The sequence below is a fragment of the Pseudophryne corroboree genome, chromosome 3, assembly GCF_028390025.1.
Source record: "Pseudophryne corroboree isolate aPseCor3 chromosome 3, aPseCor3.hap2, whole genome shotgun sequence".
Taxonomy (NCBI): domain Eukaryota; kingdom Metazoa; phylum Chordata; class Amphibia; order Anura; family Myobatrachidae; genus Pseudophryne; species Pseudophryne corroboree.
In genome coordinates, this window is record NC_086446.1 from 404305840 (window position 1) to 404332753 (window position 26914).

General features: G+C 46.4%; 1 protein-coding gene across 5 annotated transcripts in view; it reads right to left on the bottom strand.

Annotated features, from left to right (window-relative positions):
- PHF20 (PHD finger protein 20) overlaps positions 1–26914 on the bottom strand; it is a 360572-nt gene that overhangs the window by 45115 nt on the left and 288543 nt on the right. For all 5 annotated transcript variants that reach the window (XM_063960149.1, XM_063960151.1, XM_063960150.1 and 2 more), the window contains 5 exons: positions 19817–19990; positions 19104–19181; positions 18147–18296; positions 16359–16531; positions 3777–3876 (listed from right to left, as the gene is read on the bottom strand). In XM_063960149.1, coding sequence (XP_063816219.1) covers positions 3777–3876; positions 16359–16531; positions 18147–18296; positions 19104–19181; positions 19817–19990 — 675 coding nt within the window. The remainder of the gene's footprint in view (positions 1–3776; positions 3877–16358; positions 16532–18146; positions 18297–19103; positions 19182–19816; positions 19991–26914) is intronic.

A 26914-nucleotide genomic window follows, 5' to 3' on the forward strand; every position in this document is an offset into this window, starting at 1 on the left:
TCAGTGACCGGAGTGTGAAGTGTGCTGAGAGCAATGGCGCACAGCTGCAGTGCTGTGCGCTACCTTAGTTGAAGACAGGAACGTCTTCTGCCGCCGATTTCACCGGACCTCTTCGTTCTTCTGGCTCTGTAAGGGGGCCGGCGGCGCGGCTCCGGGACCCATCCAGGCTGAACCTGTGATCGTCCCTCTGGAGCTAATGTCCAGTAGCCTAAGAAACCCAATCCACTCTGCACGCAGGTGAGTTCGTTTCTTCTCCCCTTAGTCCCACGATGCAGTGAGCCTGTTGCCAGCAGGACTCACTGAAAATAAAAAACCTAAAATAAACTTTTACTCTAAGCAGCTCAGGAGAGCCACCTAGCATGCACCCTTCTCGTTCGGGCACAAAAATCTAACTGAGGCTTGGAGGAGGGTCATAGGGGGAGGAGCCAGTGCACACCAGCTAGTTCAAGCTTTTACTTTTGTGCCCAGTCTCCTGCGGAGCCGCTATTCCCCATGGTCCTTACGGAGTCCCAGCATCCACTTAGGACGTTAGAGAAAAGGAACCAGGAACACTGCAATAACCCTACAAGGGTGGCCCCGTGTCTGCTATGGATTCCAAGAAAAAGATTTAACGGGTAAAAGAACGAAAAAAATCTCCTTTTCATCCATAGGGAACACAGGCTTAAACACTGGTATGTCCCAAAGCAGTCCCCCTAAGTGAGGGGATGCGGAGAGCACTTTGCCCAAAGGATGCATCCTCAGAGGCGAAAGTGGCAAAGGAATATAACGTAACCACTTGCCTGGCATGGTCACATCACTAGCCTCACAAGATGCGACCAGTCAGATACACAGCGTGTGCAGCAGCAAGGAAGAGAAATATTGCATAGCTGCAGCTCTCAGAGGGACTGGAAGGTCCCTCTGCCTTCCTGCACCCTGCCCCAGTGTTTGCCATGCTGCCAATCACTACAGATAGGTCAGTATGGCAGAACTCCCCAACCGGTGGCTGCAGACGAAAGCAACCACTGGGAAAATGTAAATTAAATTAAACCTCCCCCTTCAGCCTCCCCAGTGTGTACCTGGTGGGTCAGTGGCTGTTAAAATTGAAGTCGCAATGGCTGCGATGTTCCGATGGTGCCGACTATGTTTGCACCCCAATTTTTTTTTTTTTTTAATAAATATCAAAAATATATTTTTTTTTCCTCGTTTTAAATAAAATCATTTTGGGTAAGTTTGAATACATGTTTTTCGCCTAATTCAATTCCCAAAAAAAAAAATTTTTCGGGGAAAAAAATTAGTCAATTAAGTGGTTAATGAAGGTATGGGCAGAGGACCATATAGCTGTTTTACCAGCTACCCAAGAAGTTTCCATTAACCGTGCAGAATGGCCCTCACCACAGAAGGGACATTAAAGTCTGATACAGAAAAAGCCTGGCAGACAGTCAAGCTAAGCCATTTGGCCAAAGTCTGCTCAGTAGCCGACTAGCCAAGTTTGTTGAAGTCAGTGCATGTTTTGCAGGTAACCCAGCAGGTGCACAGATGTATTACTTACTCACTGACAATTTAAAAGGTCTACAGGTGGAGCTAATTATTTCACTTGTGATTCTGTGAGGAGACCTAAAAAACATGCACTGTGCGGGGTCCTGAGGACCGAGTTTGAGAACCTGTCCACTAGAGGAACATAACAGAGGTTGCACAAGGAGGACACCTTGAAAAAAAACAAAAACAAAAAACGGTCATACATCAAGTAACCGTGCAAACGGTCATTGGAATAGGACAGAAAGCGCTGAGAGACATGTACTTTTAGCGAAGAAAGGCAGAGATCTAAATCTAGATGTCTGTAAGAAAGACATGATTTACGATAGACTGAATGATCTGGGGTTGTAGTCTCGAGCCAAACACCAGTAAAAGTATGTTCTCCAAACCAGGTTATAAATTCGGTCAGAAGGCAGCTTTTGGGCAGTATGCGAATGGCTAAGAACCCCAAAGCTCTCAGGATTGAGATCGCCAAAGCCACCCCATCGAAGCGAACCAGGCCAAATCTCTGCGGAACCACAGGCCATAAGACAGCAGATCCGGCTGAAGTAGAAGACGCAACAAAGTGTCAGAGACCAAAGAAGTCTATATGTACCAAGGCCTATATGGCCAATCTGGACCCATAAAGATCATAGAGCCTCCCTCCCCAGTTCAATTTGCAGTGGACCCGCAGAATCCTTGAGATTGAATGGAATTACACAAGAAGAAATGTCCACCGAACTGCCAGGGATTCCATTCAGGAGAGCTCCTGGATCCCTTTTGTGCGCTTAGTACCTCGGCAGCTTGTGACTGTACAGAGTCTCCATCATGTCAATGTCTGGCAAGACCCTGCGAAGGACCAGGAACTGAAAGACTTCTGGACGTAGAGCCCACTTGCCTGAGAGAACGTCCTGGCGTCTTAGAAGGTCCAACTGCACATTGACCAGTCAATGCCAGAGAAAGGGCTATGCCTGGCAAAGAGCTCTGTACACCACTCTGAGCCGTCTTACCTCGAAAAGTACGATGAACCATCGCTGTCTCCAACCCGAAGCGTCGGAGACTAGCAGGACCCAATCCTTGAGCCAAGAGGGTTGGCCCTTGTCTGGGTGGGACTGGTGGAGCCACCACAATAGGGAGTGACAGACACTGAGAGAACGATCATTTGTGTCTTAAGATGCTCTTGGGACTTGTTAAACCAGGCCAGAATCTCCAACTGTAATGGACAGGAGAAAAACTGGGCATACTCCACCATGTTGGGGTGGGGTTGCGAGCTGATTAACTAACTGCAACATTACCTGTGAAAGCATGGAAGGCCATGCTGGTCCTCATTGGAAGCTGTAGCCGAAGGGAAATCCCGCTGTATATCTGTGAGACTCCAGACACAGAGACCATAGTGGCCCTGAACCTGAGAATAAAGTACTTCACTACAGGTCCTACAGTTAAGCAGCACAAGAGCTCCCTCCTGCCTGGGTGCGTTGAACTTGGAAGACATGTTAATAAAAATCCAAGGATGTCCCCACACACAAAAGTTGCCAAACAGTGGTGAGCTATTAAGGGGTAGTGCAATGAATGTTTAAAGCTCCACAATATACCAATAAGTGGGACTATGCAGAAACAGATAATTCTGTGAATTCCAATAGACAAATAGGTGTTCACTTTAGTGTAACCAGAATCAATAGTATCTATGCAGATATAATACAAAAAAACAAACAAACTGAGAGGTACACGCAGTATTTCACAAATGAGGAGGCAGTGTAGTGAAAAATAAATCCTATACACTTACTATACGCACACAGAACGTTCGATGCATGAAATAAATGGGCAAACACTGCTCAATAAACCAACGCCAAAAGGGGAGGAAGTAACTGTATGTCTGTAATAGAGAGAGGTATACAGGGAGGCAAGTAGCATGTGCTTCACTCACCAGAGGAGCTGTGGCCGCAGTGCGTAAAACAACTGCTCAGGGTCTCTATGAGGAAGGACAGAGAGGAGGGGTGATCCCTGTGGTGGGATGCCTGCAGTGAAGGAACATGCCAAGGGATAGTGCTAACATGGAAAGCCTGCCTCCCCCCCTTCTGGTCCAGACCCCAGGGCAAGGGCTGCCACAACAGTAGTGCAAAATTGCCAGTGTAATTACCCTGGTGGTCTAGTAGGGGTGCAGAGACAACTGTTGCCAACGCTGCCAGCAAGACCACACAAGCAAGTTTTATAATTACTTTGAGATGAAGACTAAAAGCAATAACCTGCAGTCACAGACACATATACGATTAAAAACAGAATCCTACCTGGGGGATCTTGGCATATATAACAGGTATATTTTTCAGGGACATTGTCTTCTAATAACCCCATGCAGACACCATGCTGCCAGCACAAGCATTCTTCACACTGCACAAGAAAAAAAAAATAGGATTTTAGTACCTACCGATAAATCCTTTTCTCCTAGTCCGTAGAGGATGCTGGGGACTCCAAAAGGACCATGGGGTATAGACGGGATCCGCAGGAGCCTGGGCACACTGAAAAGACTTTGACTGGGTGTGAACTGGCTCCTCCCTCTATGCCCCTCCTCCAGACCTCAGTTATAGGAACTGTGCCCAGGAGAGACGGACATTTCGAGGAAAGGAGTTTTGTTTAAACCAAGGGCGAGAAAACCTACCAGCCCACACCACAACATACCGTACAACCGGAGTATCAGGAAACCAGATAACAGTATGAATTAACAGCAGCAACAAGCTGAATACAACTAATACACAAGCCGCGTGTAAACAAATGTAACCAGCAATAATACACTGCAAGTAACAGTCCACACTGGGAAGGGCGCCCAGCATCCTCTACGGACTAGGAGAAAAGTATTTACCGGTAGGTACTAAAATCCTATTTTCTCTTACGTCCTAGAGGATGCTGGGGACTCCAGAAGGACCATGGGGTCTATACCAAAGCTCCAGAACGGGCAGGAGAGTGCGGACGACTCTGCAGCACCGATTGAGCAAACATGAGGTCCTCATCAGCCAGGGTATCAAACTTGTAAAACTTAGCAAAGGTGTTTGAACCAGACCACGTAGCAGCTCGGCAAAGCTGAAGTGCCGAGATCCCTCGGGCAGCCGCCCAAGACGAGCCCACTTATCTGGTAGAATGGGCCTTTACTGACTTCGGCAACGGTAACCCAGCCGAAGAATGAGCTTGCTGAATCGTACTACAAATCCAGCGTGCAATAGTCTACTTAGAAGCAGGATTTCCAATCTTGTTGGAAGCATACAGGACAAAGAGAGCCTCTGTTTTCCTGGCAAGAGCCATTCTGGTGACGTAAATCTTCAAAGCTCTTACAACAAGACTTTGGAACTGCCACAGCATCCGTAGCCACAGGTACCACAATCGGTTGGTTAATGTGAAAGGAAGAAACCACCTTTGGCAGAAATTGTTGACGAGTCCTCAATTCTGCTCTATCCGAATGGAAGATCAAATATGGACTCTTGTGAGATAAGGCCGCCAACTCTGACACTCGCCTGGCAGACGCCAGAGCCAAAAGCATGACTACCTTCCAAGTGAGAAACTTTAACTCAACCTTACGCAAAGGCTCAAACCAGGGAGACATAAGAAACTGCAAGACCACTTCAAGATCCCACTGCGCCACAGGCGGTACAAATGGATGATGGATATGCAGCACTCCCTTCACAAAAGTCTGAACCTCTGGAAGGACGGCCAATTCCTTTTGAAAGAAAATAGATAAAGCCCAAATATGCACTTTGATGGAACCCAATTTCAGGCCTGCATCGACGCCTGCCTGCAAAAAATGGAGAAACCGACACAAGTGAAATTCCTCCGCAGGAGCAGTTTTGGTCTCACACCACGAAACATACTTTCTCCAAATACGGTGATAATGTTTCGCCGTAACCTCCTTCCTCGCCTTAAGGAGAGTGGGGATGACCTCCCCAGGAATACCTTTTCGGGCTAAAATTTGGCGCTCAACTTCCATGCCGTCAAACGCAGCCGCGGTAAGTCCAGAAATACGCATGGACCCTGCAATAACAGGTCCTCTCTTAGAGGGAGCGGCCAAGGATCTTCCACCAATAATTCCTGAAGATCCGGATACCAGGCCCTGCGCGGCCAATCTGGAACTACGAGAATCGCCTGAACCTTTGCTCGTCGTATGATTCCCAGCACCTTTGGAATGAGAGGAAGTGGAGGGGACACATAAACCGACTGATACACCCACGGAGTCACCAGGGCGTCCACTGCACTGGCTTGGGGGTCCCTTGACCTGGAACAATACCTCGGTAGCTTCTTGTTGAGGCGAGACGCCATCATGTCCATCAGAGGAATTCCCCAACGCTTCGTCACTTCTGCAAATGCCTCTTGATGAAGAGCCCACTCTCCCGGATGGAGATCGTGTCTGCTGAGGAAGTCTGCTTCACAGTTGTCCACTCCCGGGAGGAAGACTGCCGACAGAGCGCTCACGTGCTGTTCCGCCCAGCTTCCACCATAGCCGCCCTGCTCCTTGTTCCGCCTTGACGGTTTACAAGCGCCACCGCTGTTATGTTGTCCGACTGGATCAGGACAGGTCGACCCTGAAGAAGGCTCTTTGCTTGTAGCAGGCCGTTGTAAATGGCTCTTAACTCGAGGACATTTATGTGGCGACAAGATTCCTGGTTTGACCATTTCCCCTGGAAATTTCTTCCTTGGGTGACTGTGCCCCAGCCTCGGAGACTTGCATCTGTTGTCAGTAAAACCCAGTCCTGGATTCCGAATAGGCGTCCTCCTAGAAGGTGGGAGCTTTGTAGCCACCACAGGAGAGAAATCCTGGCCCTGGAAGATAAGCCTTATTTTCCGGTGCATGTGCAGGTGAGACCCGGACCATTTGCTCAGCAGATCCACTGAAACACCCGGGCATGAAACCTGCCAAACGGAAAGGCTTCTTAAGCCGCAACCATTTCCCCCAGAACCCGAGTACACTGATGAATCGACACTTGTCGACCTCAGAAGCTCCCTGACCATTGTCTGTAGTTCCAGAGCTTTGTCTTCCGGAAGAAACACTTTCTAACTCCGTATCTAGAATCATGCCCAGAAAGGGCAGCCGAGTGGTCGGAATCAACTGAGACTTTGGTAAATTTAGAACCAACCGTGTTGTCGCAGAACCGACAGACAATTCCACATTTCTTAACAATTTTTCCTTGGACCTCGCCTTTATCAGGAGATCGCCCAAGTACGGGATAATTGTAACCCCTTGTTTACGAAGGAGAACCATCATTTCCGCCATGACTTTGGTGAAAATCCTCGGGGCCGTGTAAAGCCCAAACGGCAACGTCAAACTGGTAATGACAATCCTGTATCGCAAACCTGAGGAAAGCTTGATGCGGAGGATATATCGGGACATGTAAGTAGGCATCTTTTATATTGACTGACGCCATAAAATCCTCCCCTTCTAGGCTGGAAATCACAGCTCGAAGAGATTCTATCTTGAACTTGAAAACTTTCAAGTAAGGATTGAGGGATTTTAGGTTCAGAATAGGTCTGACCGAACCGTCCGGCTTCGGTACAACAAAGAGGCTCGAGTAGAACCCCTTCCCCCTGTTGGGACGGGGGAACGGGAACAATGACCCTCTGTTGACACAACTGTTGTATTGCTGCCTTCACGACCTCTCTGTCCGGAAGAGACATTGGCAAGGCTGAAATGAAAAAGCGGTGAGGGGGCATCTCCTGAAACTCCAGCCTGTATCCCTGAGACACTATTTCTAGGACCAAAGGATCCAGGCCTGATTGAACCCAGACCTGACTGAAGATCCGCAGACGGCCCCCCACCGGTCCAGACTCCCCCAGGGAAGCCCCAGCGTCATGCGGTGGACTTGGTAGAGGCGGGGGAGGACTTTTGGTCCTGGGCGCCTGATACTGCAGGCGACTTTCTTCCCCGTCCTCTACCCTTTGAAGCGAGGAAAGACGAGCCTTTTCCTCACTTGTATTTATTTGGACGAAAGGACTGCATCTGCTGATGGGGTGCCTTTTTCTGCTGTGTGGGAACATAAGGAAGAAAAGATGACTTACCCGCAGTCGCGGTAGACACCAGGTCAGTCAAGCCGTCACCAAACAAGACACTACCTTGACACTACTATCCAGCATTCCATTGATGGATCCACAGTGCCCTCCTGGCCGAGATCGCCATGACATTGGCTCTTGATCCCAAGAGACCAACATCCCTCGCCGCATCCTTCAGGTAATCTGCAGCGTCCTTGATATAACCAAGAGTCAAAAGAACATTATCTTTATCAAGGGTATCCATATCAGAAGCTAAATTAACAGCCCATTTAGCAATAGCACTACTCACCCATACCGACGCCACAGCAGGTCTGAGCAATGCACCTGTATTAGCGAAAACGGCCTTCAGAGACGTCTCCAGCTTGCGATCCGCCGGATCCTTGAGAGCTGCCGTGTCAGGGGACGGGAGCGCCACCTTCTTAGACAAACGGGATAAAGCCTTGTCGACATTCGGAGACGACTCCCATTTTTCCCTGTCATCACAGGGGAAAGGATACGCCATGAAAATTCTCTTGGGAATCTGCCACTTCTTGTCCGGCGACTCCCAAGCCTTTTCACAAAGAGTATTCATTTCATGAGAGGGAGGGAAACTTCACCTCAGGTTTTTTCCCTTTAAACAAACAAATCATTGTTTCCTGCACCGCAGGTCCGTCAGAGATACGTAAAACATCTTTAATAGCCACAATCATGTACTGAATACTCTTAACTAGCCTTGGGTGTAAAGCAGCCTCAGTGAAGTCGACATCGGAACCAGAATCCGTGTTGGTATCCGTATCTACCATCTGGGTAAACAAACGCTTTTGCGACCCTGACGGGGCCTGCACCTGAGACAAAGCATCCCCCATGGATTTCCTCCACACTTGAGTCTGAGACTCAGATTTATCCAATCTCTTAGACAATGAGGCCACATTTGTATTAAGTGCACTTAACATTGTAAGCAAATCAGGTGTCGGCTGTGCCGACAGAACCATCTCCAGACCCACATCTGCGCCCCCAGCCACCTCCTCCGGTGAGTAACACTCAACTTCAGACATGCCGACACGTAGTACCGACACACACACACTGCCTCAGCTAGGGGACAGACCCACAAGGAAGCCCGGATAGAGAAAACACAGAGGGAGTATGCCAGCTCACACCCCAGCGCCCATATATCCCACCAAACGATATATGTGGAAAAGCGCTGCTGTTAATTACAATATATGCACCAAATATCTGTGCCCCCCCCCCCCCCCCCCCCTCCCTTTTACTTGAATGGAGCTTGGAGGTCCCGGGCCAGCGTCTCATGCAGCGGCTGTGGATGAGAGAAAATGGCGCTGGTGAGCTGTGCGGCTAAACCCCGCCCCTTTCCCAGCATGCTTCAGTCCCGCAAAAATTTAAACCTGAATGCTGGCGGGGGTACGGAAAACGGTGCCCGGGCACCGAAAATGCCTGTCTGCCAGCCCTTAAAAGACCCAGTAACATGCTGCCCAGGGCGCTCCCCCCTGCACCCGCAAGTGCCGTTGGTGAAGTGTGTGGGAGCATGGAGCGCGCTGCTACCTCGTTACTGAAGTCTCCTGCCGTCTGATGTCTTCAGATCTTCACATACTCACCCGGCTTCTTTCTTCTGTGAGGGGGGTGACGGCGCGGCTCTGGTAACAAGCAGCTAGGCGAACTAAGTGATCGAACCCTTTGGAGTTAATGGTGTCCAGTAGCCTAAGAAGCAGAGCCTTTAACTAAGTAGAAGTAGGTCTGACTTCTCTCCCCTCAGTCCCACGATGCAGGGAGCCTGTAGCCAGCAGGTCTCCCTGAAAATAAAAAACCTAACAAAAGTATTTTCTAGAGAAACTCAGTAGAGCTCCCCTAGTGTGTGTCCAGTCACTCCTGGGCACAAAGTCTAACTGAGGTCTGGAGGAAGGGCATAGAGGGAGGAGCCAGTTCACACCCAGTCAAAGTCTTTTCAGTGTGCCCAAGCTCCTGCGGATCCAGTCTATACCCCATGGTCCTTTTGGAGTCCCCAGCATCCTCTAGGACGTAAGAGAAATTAAGGAAATATGAAAATAGTTTAACAAGTGCTTAAATATTTTTTGCAATATACAAATTGTGTACAATATATACATACACACAGGTGGTGGGATCCAATACAAAAGTAATAAATGTCACAAACCACAACAACTTGCTGTGTGAATTACTGTATTTTTAGTTACTCCTTCCTGGTGTGCCATCAATTTGTTTCTACACTACTTTGGTCATGGCCACTTTACTAGGTACACCTGCTTGTTAATGCAAATATCTAAACATCTAATCATGCAGAAGAGCGTGCACACAGGTCAACAGGTCCAGCTGTTTTGCTTTAATGTGCAGATTGTAGTACCAGAATGATTTCAGGATGTTCTGGGGTAAAAGATTGACATATGTAGTACAAGCAAAAGTACGGAGACTTTATTTTCATTACATACAAACTATAATATAATAAATATATATATATATATATATATATATATAATAAGATTTTACACTTACCGGTAAATCTATTTCTCGTAGTCCGTAGAGGATGCTGGGACTCCGTAAGGACCATGGGGAATAGACGGGCTCCGCAGGAGACATGGGCACTTTAAGAAAGACTTTAGACTCTGGGTGTGCACTGGCTCCTCCCTCTATGCCCCTCCTCCAGACCTCAGTTAGAGAAACGGTGGCCAGAGGAGATGGACAGTACGAGGAAAGGATATTTGTTAATCCAAGGGCAAGATTCATACCAGCCACACCAATCACAGCGTATAACTTGTGATAAACTACCCAGTTAACAGTATGAACAAACAGTCTCGGTCCAAACCGATGAACTATAATATAACCCTTATGTAAGCAATAACTATATACAAGTCTTGCAGAAGAAGTCCCCACTTGGGACGGGCGCCCAGCATCCTCTACGGACTACGAGAAATAGATTTACCGGTAAGTGTAAAATCTTATTTTCTCTAACATCCTAGAGGATGCTGGGACTCCGTAAGGACCATGGGGATTATACCAAAGCTTCCAAACGGGCGGGAGAGTGCGGATGACTCTGCAGCACCGATTGAGCAAACAGGAGGTCCTCCTCAGCCAGGGTATCAAACTTATAAAACTTTGCAAAAGTGTTTGACCCCGACCAAGTAGTGCCGAGACCCCTCGGGCAGCCGCCCAAGACGAGCCCACCTTCCTAGTGGAATGGGCCTTAACCGATTTCGGTAACGGCAATCCTGCCGTAGAATGCGCCTGCTGAATCGTGTCACAGATCCAGCGAGCAATAGTCTGCTTTGAAGCAGGGCCGCCAACCTTGTTGGCTGCATACAGGACAAACAGTGCTTCTGTTTTTCTGATCCTAGCCGTTCTGGCCACGTAAATTTTCAAAGCCCTGACTACATCAAGGGACTCGGAATCCTCCAAGTCACGTGTAGCCACAGGCACGACAATAGGTTGGTTCATATGAAAGGATGAGACCACCTTAGGTAGGAATTGAGGACGGGTCCGCAACTCCGCTCTATCCATATGGAAAACCAGATAGGGGCTTTTATGTGATAAAGCCGCCAATCCCGAAACTCGCCTAGCCGAAGCCAAGGCTAACAACATGACCACCTTCCAAGTGAGATATTTCAACTCCACTGTTTTAAGTGGTTCAAACCAATGTGACTTAAGGAAACTTAACACCACGTTAAGGTCCCAAGGCGCCACCGGAGGTACAAAAGGAGGCTGAATATGCAGTACTCCCTTCACAAAAGTCTGTACTTCAGGCAAAGAGGCCAATTCCTTTTGAAAGAAAATGGATAAGGCCGAAATCTGAACTTTAATGCAGCCTAATTTTAGGCCCAAATTCACTCCAGTTTGTAGGAAGTGAAGAAAACGGCCTAGATGGAATTCTTCCGTAGGAGCATTCCTGGCCTCACACCAAGAAACATATTTTCGCCATATTCGGTGATAATGTTTAGACGTCACGTCCTTCCTAGCCTTTATTAGCGTAGGAATGACCTCATCCGGAATACCTTTTTCCGCTAGGAACCGGCGTTCAACCGCCATGCCGTCAAACGCAGCCGCGGTAAGTCTTGGAACAGACAGGGACCTTGTTGTAACAGGTCCTGCCTTAGAGGAAGAGGCCACGGATCTTCTGTGAGCATTTCTTGCAGATCCGGATACCAGGTCCTTCGTGGCCAATCTGGAACAATGAGAATTGTTCTCACTCCTCTTCTTATTATCGTCAACACCTTGTGTATGAGAGGAAGAGGAGGATACCCATATACCGTCTGGAACACCCACGGTGTCACTAGGGCGTCCACAGCTACCGCCTGAGGGTCTCTTGACCTGGCGCAGTACCTTTGTAGCTTTTTGTTGAGACGGGATGCCATCATGTCTATTTGGGGCAGTCCCCACTGACTTGCAATGTGCGCGAAGACTTCCTGATGAAGTCCCCACTCTCCCGGATGCAGATCGTGTCTGCTGAGGAAGTCTGCTTCCCAGTTGTCCACTCCCGGAATGAACACTGCTGACAGAGCGCTTACATGATTCTCCAACCAGCGAAGAATTCTGGTGGCTTCCGCCATTGCCACTCTGCTCCTTGTGCCGCCTTGGCGGTTTACATGAGCTACTGCGGTGATGTTATCTGACTGGATCAGAACTGGTCGATTGCGAAGTAAGATCTCCGCTTGACGTAGGGCGTTTTATATGGCCCTTAGTTCCAGGATGTTGATGTGAAGACAAGTCTCTTGACTTGACCAAAGCCCTTGGAAATTTCTTCCCTGTGTGACTGCTCCCCAACCTCGGAGGCTTGTGTCCGTGGTCACCAGGATCCAGTCCTGAATGCCGAACCTGCGGCCTTCCAGGAGGTGAGCACTGCGCAGCCACCACAGGAGAGATATCCTAGCTCTGGGAGACAGTGTGATCCTTTGATGCATTTGTAAATGAGACCCGGACCATTTGTCCAGTAGGTCCCATTGAAAAGTCCTCGCATGGAACCTGCCGAAGGGGATGGCCTCGTACGATGCCACCATCTTCCCCAGGACACGGGTGCAGTGAAGCACTGAAACCTTTTTTGGCTTTAATAGGTTCCTGACCAGAGCTATGAGCTCTTGAGCCTTTTCCATCGGAAGAAAAACCTTTTTCTGTTCTGTGTCCAGAATCAGGCCCAAAAAGGTCAGATGCGTTGTAGGAACCAGCTGGGTCTTCGGAATATTGAGAATCCAGCCATGCTGTTGCAACGTCCTCACTGACAGTGACACGCTGTCCAGTAACTTCTCTCGAGATCTCGCCTTTATGAGGAGATCGTCCAAGTATGGGGTAATTGTGACACCCTGCTTGCGCAGGAGCACCATCATTTCCGCCATTACCTTGGTGAAAATTCTCGGGGCCGTGGAAAGCCCAAACGGCAACGTCTGAAATTGGTAATGACAGTCCTGTAACGCAAATCTCAGGAACGCCTGGTGAGGAAGAAAAATCGGAACATAAAAGGTAAGCATCCTTTATGTCCAGGAAAACCATCCAATCCCCCCCCCCCTCCAGGCTGGCGATGACCGCTCTGAGCGATTCCATCTTGAACTTGAACTTTTTCAAGTACAGGTTCAGGGATTTCAGATTCAAAATGGGTCTGACCGAACCGTCCGGTTTCGGAACCACAAACAGGGTTGAGTAATACCCCTTTCCTTGCTGGAGAAGAGGAGCCTTGACTATCACCTGTTGCAGGTACAATTTTTGAATTGCAGTTAACACTAACTCCCTTTCTGACGGAAAAGCTGGCAGAGCCGATTTGAAAAACCGGCGAGGAGGCATCTCTTCGAATTCCAGCCTGTATCCCTGAGAAACAATTTCTATTGCCCAGGGATCCACCTGTGAGTGAACCCAGACGTGGCTGAAAAATCGAAGACGTGCCCCCACTTGATCTGGCCCTCCCAGGGAAGCCCCAGCATCATGCGGTGGATTTTGCAGACGTAGGGGGGGAGACTTCTGCTCCTGGGAACTAGCTGTGTGCAGCTTTTTTCCCTTGCCTTTACCTCTGGCAAGAAAGGACGATCCCCGTACCTTTTTGCTTTTATTTGAACGAAAGGACTGCATTTGGTAATGAGGTGCCTTCTTAGTATGTTGTGGGGGAACATAGGGTAAAAAATTCGATTTACCAGCTGTAGCAGTAGAGACAAGGTCCGAGAGGCCTTCTCCAAACAACTCCTCCCCCTTGTAAGGCAACGACTCCATATGCCGCTTTGAGTCGGCATCCCCCGTCCACTGTCGGGTCCACAAGAGTCGCCTAGCAGAAATAGACATAGCATTTATTCTGGAGCTTAGTAAACAAATGTCTCTTTGAGCATCCCTCATATATAACGCAGCATCCTTGATATGCTCTATGGTCATTAGAATGGTATCCTTATCTAGGGTCTCAATCTCCGTAGACAAGGAATCTGTCCATGCTGCGACAGCACTACAAACCCAGGCCGATGCCATAGCCGGCCTAACAATAGTACCAGAATGTGTGTAAATGTACTTCATGGTAACTTCCTGCTTACGATCCGCAGGATCCTTGAGGGTAGCAGTATCCTGGGAAGGCAGTGCCACCTTCTTGGATAAGTGTGTCAACGCCTTGTCTACTTGAGGCGAAGATTCCCATTGTATCCTGTCCTTTTGTGGGAAGGGATACGCCATAAGAATCCTTTTGGGAACTTGTAGTCTCCTGTCTGGAGATTCCCAAGCCTTTTCGGACAATTCGCTTAGCTCAAATGAGGACGGAAAGGTGATCTCAGGCTTTTTCTCTTTATACATGTGTACCCTCGTGTCAGGGACAGGGGGTTCCTCAGTAATATGCAAAACCTATTTAATAGCAATGATCATGTAACGAATACCTTTAGCCACTTTTGGCTGTAATTTTGCATCCTCATAGTCGACACTGGAATCTGAATCCGTGTCGGTATCTGTGTCAGTGATCTGGGATAATGTGCGTTTCTGAGACCCAGAAGGTCCCAGTGCCACTGGGACAGGCATGGTCTGACTACCTGACTGATCCCTAGCCTCAGTCTTGTCTAATCTCTTATGCAATAAATTTACATTAGCATTCAAGACATTCCACATATCCATCCAGTCCGGTGTCGGCGTTGCCGACGGCGACCTGACAATCATGCACTCCCCCTTCTCCTTAGGCGAGCCTTCATCAAACATGTCGACACACGCGTACCGACACACTCCACACACACAAGGAAACTCTTTTCTGAAGACAGGTTCCCCTTTAGGCCCTTTGGAGAGACAGAGAGAGAGTATGCCAGCACACACCCCGGCGCTATATGACCCCGGAGAAAAACACAGAATGTTTACCCAGTAGCGCTGCTGTAATGTATAATCGCCAATTATGTGCCCCTCCTCTACTTTAAAACCCTATTTCACCGTGTGTCAAGCAGGGGAGAGTCCGGGGAGCTTCCTCTCAGCGGTGCTGTGGAGAGAAAATGGCGCTGGTGAGTGCTGAGGGAGAAGCCACGCCCCCTCGGCGGCGGGCTTCTGTCCCGCTCAAACTTAATAAAATATGGCGGGGGCTCTTTTATATACATGTACAGTGCCCATCTGTACATGTATATAGTCATTTGCCATAGGAGAGGTATTCTATTGCTGCCCAGGGCGCCCCCCCTGCGCCCTGCACCCTTACAGTGACCGGAGTGTGTGAGGTGTATGGGAGCAATAACGCACAGCTGCAGTGCTGTGCGTTACCTCAGTGAAGTACCCGAGGGCTTCTGCCGCCTCAGTAGTCTTCTTTCTTCGGGTTCTGTGAGGAGAACGGCGGCGCGGCTCTGGGATAAACGCCCAGGACGAACATGTGTTCCACTCCCTCTGGAGCTAATGGTGTCCAGTAGCCGAGAAGCAGAGCCTATCATTTAAGTAGGTCTGCTCCTCTCTCCTCAGTCCCTCGATGCGGGGAGTCTGTTGCCAGCAGAGCTCCATAAAAATAAGAAAAAAACCTAACAAAATGCTTTCTTACTCAGGAGAGCTCCTAAACTCAGGAGAGCTCCCTGCAGTGCACCCATCTTCCTCTGGGCACAGTCTAAAACTGAGGTCTGGAGGAGGGGCATAGAGGGAGGAGCCAGTGCACACCCAGAGTCTAAAGTCTTTCTTAAAGTGCCCATGTCTCCTGCGGAGCCCGTCTATTCCCGATGGTCCTTACGGAGTCCCAGCATCCTCTAGGACGTTAGAGAAATATATATATATATATATATATATATATATATATATATATATGTGTGTATGTATGTATGTATGTATGTATGTATGTGACATGCAGTGAGATGAGGCAGAGCCTTTCCGGTCATACTAACGTATAAACCAGAGATTTGACTGTATAAAGTATATGAAAAATACAAAGAATATATATTATAAATATCGTCTTTGTATTGTTCTAATCATTTTTATAGTCAAAACTGGGGTAAAAAGTCTGACGCAAGACAGTGCCTCCCCCGCCTATCTTTTGTGCACATTGGTGATCAAAACTCACCAAATTTCCAGCTGCATATACTGCGGCACTTGTGTATAATGCCCACATGACCCCTTTGGCTCATATATGGTTTGAAAATCCAGATCTGGTACTAACCAGTGTCTCCTGAGGCATTTACCTCACTGCACATCCCATATTAGATTTAGTTATGTGACAATAACGCCCCCCCTTCCCTACATCCCGCACCATCACAATCCCGACCAACAGGGACTATTCCCACTCGTGGGTGTCCAGGACACCCACAGAGAGTGGGAATAGAGGTTCCACCGAGCCCGCAAGGGGCTTATTGCGATTGCAACACTCCCAACCACCACCAACCCTTGGTACTCAAACACCTGCCTACTATTCTCTAAATACGGTTTGTATAAATGGTGACTCTTACTTGAATCATGAAGTCATTTTCCTCCTGCACCTCACACATGCAGCGCACAATTTCACAGTCACCCTCTTCCTCCTGCATTTCCTCGTCAGCATTTGTTACATCAATCTCTTCATTATAATCATCATCACTCCAAAGCAGGCTTTCTGTGCATGAATCACTTAGTGTTTCCTCATCTATTGAAAGCAAAATATAGAAATATGCACCCATTTATTTATGGTCATCACCAAAAACACAAAGAATTTGACAATAGTTTTCATGATGTGTATGCATGGTAATAAGCAAGCTGCAGCGAAAGCCGTAATGTGACTAGTCGCAGCCAGCGTTTGCTCCATAGGTGTCTAGGGCATGCGCACACGCATCATAGACGCGGGCACACTAGTTGCACCATCCATGCAGCAATGCGTAGGATGAACGTGCTTACATCTGTATGTCCATGATGGAAATATAATCCCTCCATGACCTATTTTTACCACTGATCTTCTGCCAAGTCATGCAGTGGTTCTTAGAACCCCAAACAGGTTGTTTTGTGGATCTTTAAAATGTGACAGTTATACACCTGTGCAGCTTCTGTGGGACCTGGAAAACGTGAACAGTTTCAAATACTTGAAGACGTAGCAACTGTTTGGTCAATTTACCAAGTATCAGAGTGTGTGGCTGCAAAACAATCATCTGATTAATTTCTACGGAATGGATTACAGGTTAGTAGATTTATAACCCTTTCACACTGCACAAATAACCCGGTATCGACCCCGCAATATACCGGGTCGACACGGGTTGCTGTGCAGTGTGAAAAGGCCCATAGCGAATTCCCGGGTCGCCTGACCCGGTAATTCAACCTGGGAATAAAGCAGTGTTATTCCCGGGTTGTATACCGGGTCAGCGGCAGTGTTAATGGGTTGTCGGGTCGATGCGACCCGGTACCTGCTGTTCACTATATAGGGAGAGGCGGCATGGAGATGTGCTCATCTCCCAGCGCTACCTCCACCCCCGCCCTCTGCCGCTATGGCAACCCGAACCGGCATATTGCCGGGTCAGGGAGCCAGTTGTTAAGGTCAAATGCCGGGTCCCACCCGGTAAGAACCAGTTTACAATTACCGGATGGGACCCAGCATTTGCTAAGTGAAAGGGGTATTAATCAACACCATGTTTTAATTTCCCCAGAAGAGAACCAGCCGTACTCAGCTTGAGGGTTAAGTAGCTAGAAATCAATCCAGTTTGGCCGTTTGCTGAAGAACTGGTCTCTGATCCTTTTGTCTGGTGCAGAAAACATGCATCAAGATAGTGCTGTATGTGCAGGGTTTCATCAACAAGACTTGTTTCTTTTCCTTATTTTTTTGGTAATGGTGTTCCTTTAACCACTCTTTTTTTTTTAATGAGTGAATTAGGTGAAGAACATGAATTTAACCCTATCACAAATGATTTTAGTAAAAAAAAAGTAAAGTAATGGTCTGGGGGTGGCTTGTGAGGGTTCATTTACACTCCTCAGCGGCTGCCATTGTCTGCAGCCGCTGGAGGGGGAAATCCTGCCGTGCTGACCGATCAGCAGTGATCGGCAGCACGGCAATCAGTGGGGGAGAGTGCAGGGAGGCAGAGGGACCTTCCGGTCCCTCCGACAGCAGCAGCGGAGGGAATTATCCCTTCCCCACCGCTGCTAAAACTATCTGATTGGTCGCATCCTGTGCGACCAGGTCAGATAGAGCACTTGCAGGCATAGTCGCTTCTGATGCGATCATGCCAGGCAAGTGATTAATAGAACACCAAAGCTACTGTGCCAAAAAAGTTACTTACCACTTATTTTGGCTGTATCTCGCCGCTTCCCATTATCTGAGGTTTTTATAGAACATGGAATCTTACAATTGTTATTAAGCTTTATGGGGGATTTTTGGGGGGATGACAGCTCCTTTGGAACAGTAACGGTTTCCTCACTGCTAGACAGATCTGAATTTGGGGAGAAAGAAAAATTAAATTTAGTTCAATGTAAGTATAAAGACATCAACTGATGTTATATAAACCAAAACACACACAAACACACACATGCACATGATGTGGACAAACAGGATTCCATGCCTAAGAAATCAAGCACACACACAAGGGGTTAATCTTTTTGTCGAGAAGCCAATTAACCAGTCAGTATAATTTAGGATTGTGGGACAAAACCGGAGTACCCAGAGAAAACCCACGCAAGCATGGGGAGAATATACAAACTCCACACAGGGCCGTGGTGAGAATGGAACCCATGAGCTAAGTGCTGTGCGGCTGTAATGCTAACCATTACACCATCCGTACCCGCCTATCCAGCAGTTATGATTGCGTCTTTTTCCTTAACAGCGTTGATGTCTTTATGCAGATGCCACAGCAGATTCTCAGCCACAGAAGTCCACTGGCAGCTGCACTATTTTGTTGTGGCATGTATTAGGACGCACCACCCTATGGCAGCTGCAACTTCACCATCTGAACATGTGGTGTGTGTCAGTACAACTGCATTTTTGTAGGCAGTCGCTGACCGTGACAAGCATTGTCTGGTTAGCTACCCTTGTTACCTCCCAGGAACGCTCACTGTCAATCTCTGTGTGCAATTTTGATCTGTCTATTTGCTGTACCCATCGGGACACGCGCAGACTTTAGTCATCATCCGCTTGTGTGCGACATGAATCAGGTCCATAGTGTGTTTAGATCTATATCGCTGATAGGTTATCTAGCTCACATAATAGGGTTTTTTGTTTTGTTTTATTTAAAAACAATTACCTGACTTTGATCTTTTATTTTTCCTCTTGGGTTGCAGGCTCAGAAAGTCTTTGCACTTCTCTTGTACTTTTTCTTTAACTGTAAATGAAGTTTCACTGATTATTTCATATTTATACAATCTGAACATCCAATATTTCATAGTACAATCCTTAAATTAAATACGCATAAATTGTTCCTACAGGTCCAAAGTTATCCAGCCTTATATGGGTAGAGGAAGATAAATAATGGAGCATAAGCAGGGTGTAAAAGGTACACAAGCAGGTACAAAATTTTACTCACATAAGTTATCACTCAACCTCATTTGTCATCCATTCTATTCTGCCTGCTTGCAACATTACACATTTGTTCTTACGGAGTACCAAAGCTTGGAGAGAGATAAAGTACCAACAAATCAGCTCCTAACATTTTTCAAATACAGCCCCTAGAATGACAGGAACGGACTGATTGGTACTATAGCTCTCCCTGCTTTATATTTCTCTGCAAGCTTTGATAAATATGTCCAAATCCCAATCTATACAGGGGTAGAAAAGAACAGAAAATAGTCCTGAGATCACATTATTCAGCACCACATTTGTGGCACAAATCCAAACACACCATTGTATACACCCACATTGCCAGTGCAGAACAGAAGAGATTTTATTTGCAGTTTCTTCACTCCTTAGGTTAAGCATTTGAATTACTTGGTTGTATGAAACAATTACAATGAATCTTACCACTATCTAAAACTTTCTCTGGCTTGCAATGGAACTTCTGGATTTGATTTTCCTTACTCTTCTCTTTAAGTGAAGCACGACAGGCATTTGAGCTGTTTGTCGCTGGAGTTGAGTGTCGTCTGTCTTTGCCATCATGGGACAAACTTCTTAGAGAGGTCTGAAGTGTATTGGGTTCTACAGGCAAAAGAAAAATATATAAAATACCAAGGAGGAGAGGTTGTGACGGCATTCCTTCTAAGGAGGGAAATTAAACTACACACGTACAACATGTATGCAAAATATATGTACTTCAATGAACTCAAACCAGGGTTGAGACCACCAGGCAGACTGCTGAAAATCATAAGAATTAGTCCGTAAATAAGAGTCAGCTGCTTCAAACATACTTCCAGAAAGCTCATCATAAATGTAATTTCATGTTTTAGTGTGCGTTCCCCTACGTCCCCATATTTATGGCCTTTATAAGCATCAATGATTTTCAGTTTTTAATTATTCAAAGAAAGCCAACCACATTAAGAACAAATAAGTGCGTTTTTAATTGAATTATCAAAAGGATAAGAAACAAACAAACACACACCACACCAGGATACTTCATAAGTACATAACTAAATGTATATGTTAGACCCGATTAGAGGTGCTCCATATGTTTCACTTAAATATGTAATAAACCTAAGTGAACATTTGATTCCAAGACTACTTATTTTTTGCAATGGTAAAGTCCCTATCTAGAAAGAAACCCAGAAACATCCTTAAAATGACTGTAAAATAACACAAACCTAAATAATCATCTCTGGATATTTCATATTGGGGCAGATGTATAAACCTGGAGAAGGCATAAGTAAGTGATAAACCAGTGATAAGTGCGAGGTGATAAACGCACCAGCCAATTGGCTCCCAACTGTTAATTTACGTATTGGAGCTAATTGACTGGTGCGTTTATCACCTTGAACTTATCACTGGTTTATCACTTCCTTATGTCTTCTCCAGGTTAATACATTTGCCCCATTATCCCATATACATTATGCTTCAGCAAATTATATTGTGTACATACTGAATAACGTGGCTTGCATATTTTACTACTAACACTACCAAGACACATTGCAACAGTGGTTATTCAATATAATAAAAGGCTAAGCTGTACCTCACCTCTGTTTTGTGATCTGACTGTTTCACACTTGATGAATATGGAGAGTGAGTGCTGGAGAGAGAAAGCGAGCGAGAGTGGGGGTAGGGGTAGTTTTTGGTGTGGCAGTTGCCATTTATATCGACTTTCCATATTCAAAAGTAACTGGATTTTCTATCCATTCATTTGATTTCCACTTTTGGTTAATCTTTCTCTCTCTCTATCTCTCTATCTATATATATATATATATATATATATATATATATACATACATACATACATACATACACACAGGGGTATCCGGATGGTAGGTCAGTCAATTGGTTGACCACTATTGATATTGACATGGTCAACATGGGAAAAATGTTGACATGTTAAAATGGTTTGAGAAAAAAACACTTCCATACTTTACCATCTATGTGGACTACAATTGAGAATAGTAACATGTGCCAAGCGCAGTGGTAGCAAAGCGAGGAACCTTGCCCGCTGCATGGTGAATTCAGAGAGCCATGCAAGGTGATGCGGTGCACTATTTGGGCATCCTGGTCATGTTACGCAAAACACAACACCAAAGTATAAAAATGTCATCCCTTATATGTCGACCTGTCCCGTGTCGTCCATTTGCACGTGTCGACCATGTCACTCAAAAGTGGCCAACCAATTTGACAGTTGACCTATTGATCCATAACCATATAAAAGAATGACGTGGCTACTCACATCTATGGTGCCGCCAGCGGTCACTGGAAGGAACTAGATGGAGCGCCATGTGGGACAAGGACACATCCTATGTACACTGCACCCCCCACCATATACTGCCCCTATATAAACACTGCACCCCCATACTCCTCCATTTAGTGCTTTCTATAAATAGGGCAACACGTGGCCCCTTACCGCCGGGGAAGAAGGTGAAATAGCCCGGGAGGAAGGAGTGAGACCCTGCGTGGGGTGCGCAGTGCAGTGTCTGGAAGGAGGAGTCGTCGCTGCTGGGGCTGCACATGATGTATTGAGGAGGACACAGATAATGGGCTCGACTGCTTTATATATATATTGCGTTCCAGCAGAGGGCCGGGGTCCTGTGCTCACCCCTCCCACACAGGTCATGCACAGACCCTATGGCCAGCTGCTGGTGCCCTCTACCCCCAGACTGGCACTGCCTGGGCATCCAAACTGTCCGGAAGCCGTTTACACCCTCAGCATGACAGAGCCCTGGCTCCCTGACTTCCAGCAGCTCCTCTGTGAGTAGTGACCCCCCACTCCCTTATGCCAAGGTCATAAAATGTGTCCAACTCTACCAGTAATCCTAAAGCCCCAAAAAATAAGTAGGACAATGAATTTGACATTAATAAAAAAAAATGTACATCAGCTGGATATCCATTCAAGGAGTATTTATTCAAGAAATTTTTGCTCAACAATTTCCTACAAAAAACAAAACAAAACACTTTAGTTCTTTTTTCGGGGCATTGCAGGGGTGTGTTTGGAGAACTAACTGCAACTGTAAATAAAATCAATAGGAGTTTCTACTCCAATTTTGCAGACGACAAAATTACATGTGCTGCTGAGGAAGACAACAGTATAAAAAGTGCCAGCCTACACAAATGTATGCCCGTGTTTGACAGTTTAGAGCCTTGAATTACTAACATTTAAAAAAAACCAAACACACAGAGCTTTAAAATGAAAAATAAAAAAAGTGTAATAATGTGAATGAATAGTATAAATAAAATACGAATCCTAGTTCAAAATATAAAAAAAAAATCTGCACTACCACCTATAGAAAAAAAAAAAAAGTGTCATAATGGGCTACTTCTATAGCTTGTGCTTCCACATAATCCATCAACAGCAAAATTACTCAACTAAATGTTTATTTCTACTATCAATTTTAACATCATAATCTCATTATTATCGCAATCTCACTTCTGTCTTTTAACAAAGGACATTTGAAGGGGTGTACTACGATTGGCCGGCTGTCGGGGTCCCAGCGCCGGGATCCCGATCGCTAGAATGCCGGCAGCGGGGAGAGTGCAAAAAAAGCCCCTTGCGGGATCGCTGAGCTGCAGGCACGGTGGAGTGCAACGCTATTTAGTCTCCCTCCAGGACACCCCAAGAAAAATAGATGTCTGTATCCTGGCGCCAATATGCTGAGCGCCAGGATCCCAATAGCCGGTATATCGAGTGCCACCCCATTTGAAGAGACGTAAATGTGTCCTAGTAACAATATTCAATACATCTCAGTCCCATTGCCTGACAGAGAAACATTCAGGAAAGATATGTTACCAATCAAATACTCCCGAGTTCACCCTGAGTTCAGAACCAGTAGAGTGAATAAGGATATGCAAACAAAAAAATGGAGTATACTGCATATTAGACAGGTCTGTGAGCCACAAAAAGATTTTGGGAATCCAGCAGGTGTTACACTCCCCTGCACTATACAGTGTAGTCCCCTTATTCAGAAAAAACTAGCCAGCAGATATAGCTTACAACATCCATCTTGTATATTCTCACACAAACAGTACTATATCAATAGTTTCATGCAATCTATATTTTCTGCAACAATGCCTAAAACTACTTAACCAAAACAAAAAAATAAAGCCTGCAAGTTATACCACAACATACGTACTACTAAGATAAATAAACTGCATTATGTTTATTCAGGGTACTAACAACATTTTATTATATTACACATGCATACTCCAGCACTCAGGATATTTAGGGGAAGAGAGTAATAAAAAGGTGCAGATGTCAAGCATGGAGATATTTTTAGACAAGTGGAGAGATGTTGCTACATGATAATGCTTTTATGTGCAGAGAACTTTTTTAAAATATGTAAATCGTTATTTTGTGGGGACTATAAAAGGATCAGTAGAATTATTTGCATGAATAATTACTGTATCATTCTTGTATTTATATAGGGACACCAAACTACACAGCAATTTACAGGGATTATTAATTCAGTCAACATAAATTTTCAGCCCTGGGGAGTTTACAATCTACATTTCCATCACAGGTTAAGTATGTCAGCAGCCAATTGAACTAAAGCTATGTACACACTGGTTTAATCCTTGGTATATCAGACTCCCAACTGACCAGTCTGATGGACATTGGACAAGTGTGTACCGGCCACTGTCCCATTCCGCCCAATCCTGGTCGCCTGTCGGGTCTCCTGGGTTTTTAGACATGCTTAACCCAAACGCTGACAAGCCAACCGATATTGTAATGTGAAGGCTGCGGAGGCTATGGATCTCTGGTCCTGGCAATCCAGCACACCATCAGCCTGGTAGCAGAGTGGGATCTGGGCATGGCGGCGGAACAGAAGACTTCACCTGAAGAGTTCAGCAGCAGGCAACATGCACAATGGCAGCAGATTCCCTTTTTGTAAAAATTAAAAATGGCTGCAGTGAGGCAATTGCGGCTTGCAGCGCTTCATTGCCCTGTCCTCTTATGCCGGCTAATATTATGCAGTGCAAGTCCTGGGGAGGCAGAGGCCATGCAAAAGAGCTTACAGGCCACTCCCCCAGTGAAGATAGAGGAAAATGACACCATTGCAAGACCTGGGGAAGCAGTTGTCAGCAAAAATGCTTACAGGACGCTGCCCCCATCGCCGAAAGATCTGGGGAAGCACGGACACATAAAAGAGCCTAAAGGCGGCCATCCTAGTGAAAGTGCTACCTAATAATTTAATACACTTCAGTATTTTGTTTTAATTTCAATATTTTCTTTACAGGCAGACTACAGGTGCCAGCAGGCCCTTTATGTCCAGGCATGCTGGCACTTGTGGTTCTCTAAATGCCGGCATGACAGGGCAGGCCTGCTGGGACCTCTACGCCATCTGTAAAGATTATTAAGTGTTCCATAAAACCCACACCTGTCACCAGTGCAGTGGGGCAAAGGCCTAGTCGGCTGTTTAGGAAGGAACCCCATTTTATTTTTTTGGGGTCCCCACTTTAAGGACTTTCAGCCCTCAGACTGACCAGTTTTGGGGCTGGTTAATTTGATGGAAAGGGGACTCCACACCAAGTGTCCCCTGCTATGGCATTAATCCCCCGACTGGTTCAGCCTGGTGCTGGTTATTGGAAAATAGGGGGAACCTTGCGCCATTTTCCTCATATTATGCATTACTAGATCTGGCTCAAAGGTCCAGGGCTGGTTACTGAATTTTATGGGGGACCCTAATTTTTATTTTTAATATTGGAAACCAGCATTATTAAAATTCTCTGTTCCCATATCCTAACCATAATATTAATAGTACTTAAACCTCACCACCACATCATTAATAAATCCCCTTTTCCCCACAGCCAAAATGTATTTATTTCAGCAGATGCAGATTGGAGGTAGTGTAGCATGGATTGGAATCGAGCAGCCCTGCAGAAGGATTGTATCTGCCAAAGATTTCATAAGTGTGTGCCCAGCTAAAGAGCATCCAGAGAAAAAGGAGGATTTTGATACTTACGGATAAATCCCTTTTTCGGAAGCCATAGGGGACCACTGGCACAACTTCAAGACCGTGGGGTGATGGTGGCTTACAGGGAGCTGGCACTTTAAATAATCTAAGAAGTGAAACAGGCACCTCCCCCTCTATCCCCCATCATCCCTCAGTTATGAATTAGCTGAGAGGAGACAGGAACAAGAGAACAGAACTATACGAGGGAAGAGAGCACATAATCAAACAGAACAACAATGAAGGCAAGTGAATAGCGACGGGCGGGTGGCCAGTGTCCCCTATGGTTTCCGAAAAAGAGATTTAAATCGGTAAGTACCAAAATCCTAGGGGACACTAGCATAACTTCAAGACCGCGGGGATGTCTCAAAGTTTTCCCCCTGGGCGGGACATTGCTGAGGACCTTGTAAAACAAGACAGCCAATCTGTGAAGATGAAGCTGCAAAAGTATCAAACTTGTAGAACTTGGCAAACGTATGAATACTGGACCAAGTGGCTGCTCTACAGAGTTGAGACGTGGTAGTCCCCCCTACTAGCGGCCCAGGAAGACCCAACTGAGCATGTAGTGTGGGCAGCAATGGATAATAGAGGTCGCCTAGATTGGTGTAGATCGGTTGACTTTGTCAAGCCTAATACAGCAGGCAAAAGGTCTGCTTAGTAGCAGGCCACCCTCGCCGCGGAAGATCATGAAGCACAAATAAAGCATTAGTCTTTCGTAACAGTGCTGTCCGTTCCACGTAGATCTTCAACGTTCTAACTACATCCAGAGAAGAAGGTGTCCCAAAGTCCTCCTGTAAAGACGATACCACAATCGGCTGATTGATATGAAAAGCAGACACGACCTTGGGAAGAAAGGAAGCATGTGTACTCAACTCAGCCCCATCAGGATGAAAAATCAAGTAGGGAGGCATACAAGACAAGGCACTTAATTCAGATAACCATAGCTTCAGCCCGGAGGGTAATAGAAAAACAGCCTTCCATGTAAGATATCATGTATCTGCGCATGTATCTACGTCTTCAAAGGGTTAAAAACAGGGTGACTGCAGATAATCCAGCACCAGATTCAAGTCTCAAGGAGGCTGTAGGGGGAACAAACAGGGGTTGTAGCCGAAGGACCCCTTGTAGGAAAGTTTGCACATGCGGTAGGAGCGCCAGGCGTCTCTGAAAGAAAAATCGATAAGGCAGATACCTGAACTTTCAGGGATCCTAGACGAAGTCAGGAATCTTAATCTGCCTGAAGAGCAAGAGCAACGGTGAGACACGAAAAGAATCTGATTGAAACCCTTTTCGGTCACACCAAGAGATAAAAGAACGCCAGATGCGATGGTAATGGGCTGCCGTATCAGGTTTTCATGCACGCAACATCGTGGGAATCACACATTCCGGAATCCCTTTGCATTTTAGGACGTCTGCCTCAAGAGCGATCCCATTAAACGTAGTCGTGGTAAATCTGGATACACGAAGGACCCTTGTTGGAGTAGTTCCGTTCGCAGAGGTAGAGGTCAAGGATCGTCCACTAGCAGAAGGCGCATGTCTGAAAACCAAG